We start from the raw sequence: 3,920 nt of genomic DNA, 5'->3' as shown, positions 1-3,920 counted from the left end.
AGATAAAAATATTTTTTGAAAACATAAAATTCTTTATTAGTTAGTCAAAAAACATCAAAACACACATGCAAGCATATATAACAAAGTAAACCGCCCTCCTTAATTCTAACAAAATTTCTACAATCCACCCACTGATCACGATCATGCACACACCACACAATATATCACAAATCTATTTTATAATCTAATCCAATACAGACTGAAGAAAGAAGAAAGTACCGGCCAACTCCCACGGATTATACTTGTAAACATCTACGGTGCGGATATAGTCGCATGTGAGTGGCTGGTTATTGATCTTCTTGTTTAGAAGGAGCATGAGTTCTGTGTCTGTGGGATTGAAACGAAGCCCCACCGTGACCGGATTAATCATCGTCTGCTGCTGCATGTTGAAACTAAGTTTTTTATCTAGGCCAAGTTCGTGAGAGAAAGAAAAATCAATAGAGGAATATATATTATAGAGATATATAAAAAGCATTCTATTCGAATTTGGAGATAAATTAAAGATAAACTGATGTGATTGTTTATATCTTAAAGAATTTGATCGGTTTTAAAAAATTTTGGTTTACATTTTTTTTTCAAAGTTTGGCTCATAAGATTTATTATATTTACTTGATGACTATTTTATTAGATTTAAACTCTTACGTAAAACCATATCTTAACTATAATCGAAAATTTAAAAATCATATTTAAAATCTTTTGCATAATAAACAATAATTTAAAAGATCAAAATATATTAAAATTTATTTTTAATACATCAAGCAGTAGATCCAAAGCATAAAATTGAGCCTCCCAGAAACCCAGAAATCTATGCCCACAAAATTTTTTTTTTTGAAACAATGATCTATCGTTTATAGGATTTAATGATTCTTAAAAGTGGTGATAATCAAAATAAATTATAAAGAATAGAAAAGAATTATGATTTGTTCATCTATCTATGGCCAGTTTATGTATAGAATAAAAGGTTCTATGACAACAATTATTTATTTCAGACGATCTTCTTATTGCATTAAAGATATTAATATCTTTATGTATAATATTCAAAATTTAAATATTTTAAGTCATTGATGACTATTAATATTTAATGGAACAATTTTTTTTTTTAAATCTCTAAAAAATAGGAAGATTTTATAAAGGCTAACAAAGAAATAACAACTAATTAGGAAAAAAGAGGTTTTATTGGTGTAGCAAGAAGTAGAATACAATAGTTGAGGTGGAAATAGAACCTCATCAAATCACATATGTGTATGGTTTAAGAATCCAAATTTTTGTGACATTCTTTGTATCATTTTTCGTAATATTCTTAATTATCTACAAGTTGTATCAAATTTAACGAGTTGCGATTTTTTTTAACTTCTCATAATCAATACGCATGACAAATCTTTATCTATGATACACAAATTCTGAATGAATATTTCTACCGATACTTAAATGAGCTGTCTGGTTTTGCTAAACTTCATATCCCACACATTTTCTTTACCAGAAAATATGAATGATAGACACAAGAGAAATGAAAAAAAGTAGTGAAACCTAGACAGTAGCTTGAGAGAGGTCATACAAAAGTGTGTCAAGAGATCATGCACCTATTGCATGGCTCTGCAGTTCATGCCCAACTAATGCACTCTTCGTCTATTTAGCTAACATGAAAATCAATGGCGAATTCGCCTCAAAACTCACAAGCAAAACTTGCGTTACCGACCTAACTTGTGCAATGCCTTTTCATCTCCCTCTTCTCCCCATATCGCTCTTTCTTGTGTTTCTCCATTGTGTTTCCCTAAAGACCATTGCCCATAACACAATTGCTGAGCGTGGGCCGAATTTGCTAAGTTTAGCCCCATGTGCGCCGTTCATGCAAGGCGTGGCAGCTTCACCAGTGCAGTCATGTTGTGATAGTCTTAACCAACTCTACGGCCAGAAGCCTACTTGCCTTTGTCCATTCCTCAATGACCCGTCTGCCTTGAGTTCGTTTCCTATCAACACAACGCTTGCTCTAGAGTTGCCTCAGCTGTGCAATCTCCAAATAGACCCTTCTATTTGCGGAGGTATGTATGTTAAACTATTATTTAATTCCTTCCTATAAATGAAGGACCATACAGTCCATTCGCATTTACAGAAAAGAAGATGCAGCACCATCTTGAAATCTAAGATTTTGGATTGCTTTTAATTCAATGCCCAGTTCATAATCAAATTATTTAATTCCATTCTCTTTTTTCTTACATGAATGGAATAAAAAACCAAACGTCTAATGCAACATTTATTTTCCTAAACTTAAGAAAAAAATAGATAATTGATGCTTAAAAAGGTGGCATACAATATTAGAATGAAAATGTAAAGAATGAAGCAAGAAAAACCAGCAAGCGACTTTTATAAGCATTATTTTGATACTCGACTAATTTGGTTTTTGTTTCAAGGAGCTTCCTTGCCATCTACCCCTGGTGCTCAAGTTTCCCTTGGGCCAAGACCAAATTCAACAGTTGCGGGTCTGCAAATTTTCTAACCTTCAAGAAACTCCCCCTCAACTTATTCAGATTTATAAATTTTGCTATCTTATTCTTTGTTCTGCCTTTACCATCTGTGGTTTATCCAGCTTCTCCAGTAGTAACAGTAGCGCCCCGACCGAGCATTATGGGATTTAGAATTCGCAATGTCGAAGTGAGTCTGAAGGTGAAAAGCCAATTGTGGTGTCTTCTGATGGCTACAATTTATTTCAGTGCTGACAAATGAAGCCTACTTAGCTGAACTACATGGCCTCATTTTCAAACTAGCGCTATTTGTTTCTACTATCTATTGAATATATGCTCTAGTTAATGAATTTTTTCTCATTAATTAACTTGCAGATATTTGATTCAATGCCAAAATACTTATGAAAAAATATATGATTATACTTGGCCATATCCAAGATATTATTATCGATTTCTTAATTTACATGATATAATCAATGGTTTTGTCTTAACAATATCCGATTACATAAGAGATACTTTAAATTTTGTGTTCATTGGGTTTTCATGTGTCTTTCATTTTTCGTTCTTGTATTCCCTTGACTGTCGTTTTCTACATTTTCTTTGATTCATCTTTTTCTTCTACTACACCTTTTGTTTTCTGCAGTGCATGTATTATAACTGATTGGTCATCCTTTTGATCTTCACTATATCTGGTTAATCTAAATATAAATTTGTATTTTTGTGTTTGTGTTTCTTCAAGTTGTTCAAGTAGTCATTTTGAATGTTTGGCTCTGATTAAATGCACTTTATTATTTTGTTTAATTATTTTAAATGAATTATCATGATTTATAAAAACAAAATAAATATTTTTAAATTTTAAAAATGGGATAATTTGTTACCTTTTGGATGAAATCCTTGACTGGTATCTAACTAACATTGTAGTAGTATCTTCAAGCAACGTTACTTTTGTAATATGCTCATTTTCTTGGACTGATAATGTCAAATGATATCTACAAAATATATTACTGTTAATATTATTATTGTTTAGGTTTTTTAATTGAACTCTATGTATTATTCATTATGATATCCTTAGAATTATATTGATTTTGATGTCCAAACACTTTGGGCAACTGTCTCCATTAGTTGTTTTGATTAAACTTTCATATAATTGTTGTATGTCTCGTACCACGATTTTGTTTTGTTTTCCACTTTTGATATCTTTTCTTAAAGTAGTAGAGAATATTCTGCAATTTATTAAGATAAGAAATTAAGATTTAATTTTATTTGTAATTTTAAATTTGGAGTCATGATGATTTGTACATAAAATTTTACTAATACTGATATTATTTTTATTTTAGTGTTATTTTGATTATGTTGTTACTTAGTTATTGATATTTGCCTAAATTTTAACGAAACAATTGAATTTTATGAAAAGTGTTTCTTGTGTTTTATTAATTGCTCAACGATGATCTTAGTTGAATT

The 3,920-nt window shown here is 30.7% G+C and overlaps 1 protein-coding gene across 1 annotated transcript; it reads left to right on the top strand.

Moving 5' to 3' along the window:
* The first annotated feature begins 1,639 nt into the window (after positions 1-1,639).
* On the top strand, positions 1,640-2,721 carry LOC142534808 (non-specific lipid transfer protein GPI-anchored 10-like). Its single transcript, XM_075641533.1, has 3 exons — positions 1,640-2,039; positions 2,409-2,477; positions 2,585-2,721. The coding sequence occupies exons 1-3, from the start codon at positions 1,640-1,642 to the stop codon at positions 2,719-2,721; spliced, it is 606 nt and encodes a 201-aa protein (XP_075497648.1).
* Positions 2,722-3,920: the final 1,199 nt, after the last annotated feature.

The sequence above is a fragment of the Primulina tabacum genome, unplaced genomic scaffold (genome assembly GCF_025594145.1).
Source record: "Primulina tabacum isolate GXHZ01 unplaced genomic scaffold, ASM2559414v2 Contig688, whole genome shotgun sequence".
Taxonomy (NCBI): domain Eukaryota; kingdom Viridiplantae; phylum Streptophyta; class Magnoliopsida; order Lamiales; family Gesneriaceae; genus Primulina; species Primulina tabacum.
The sequence above is the reverse complement of the archived record's forward strand: the minus strand, read 5'-3'. Positions and strand labels throughout refer to the sequence as shown.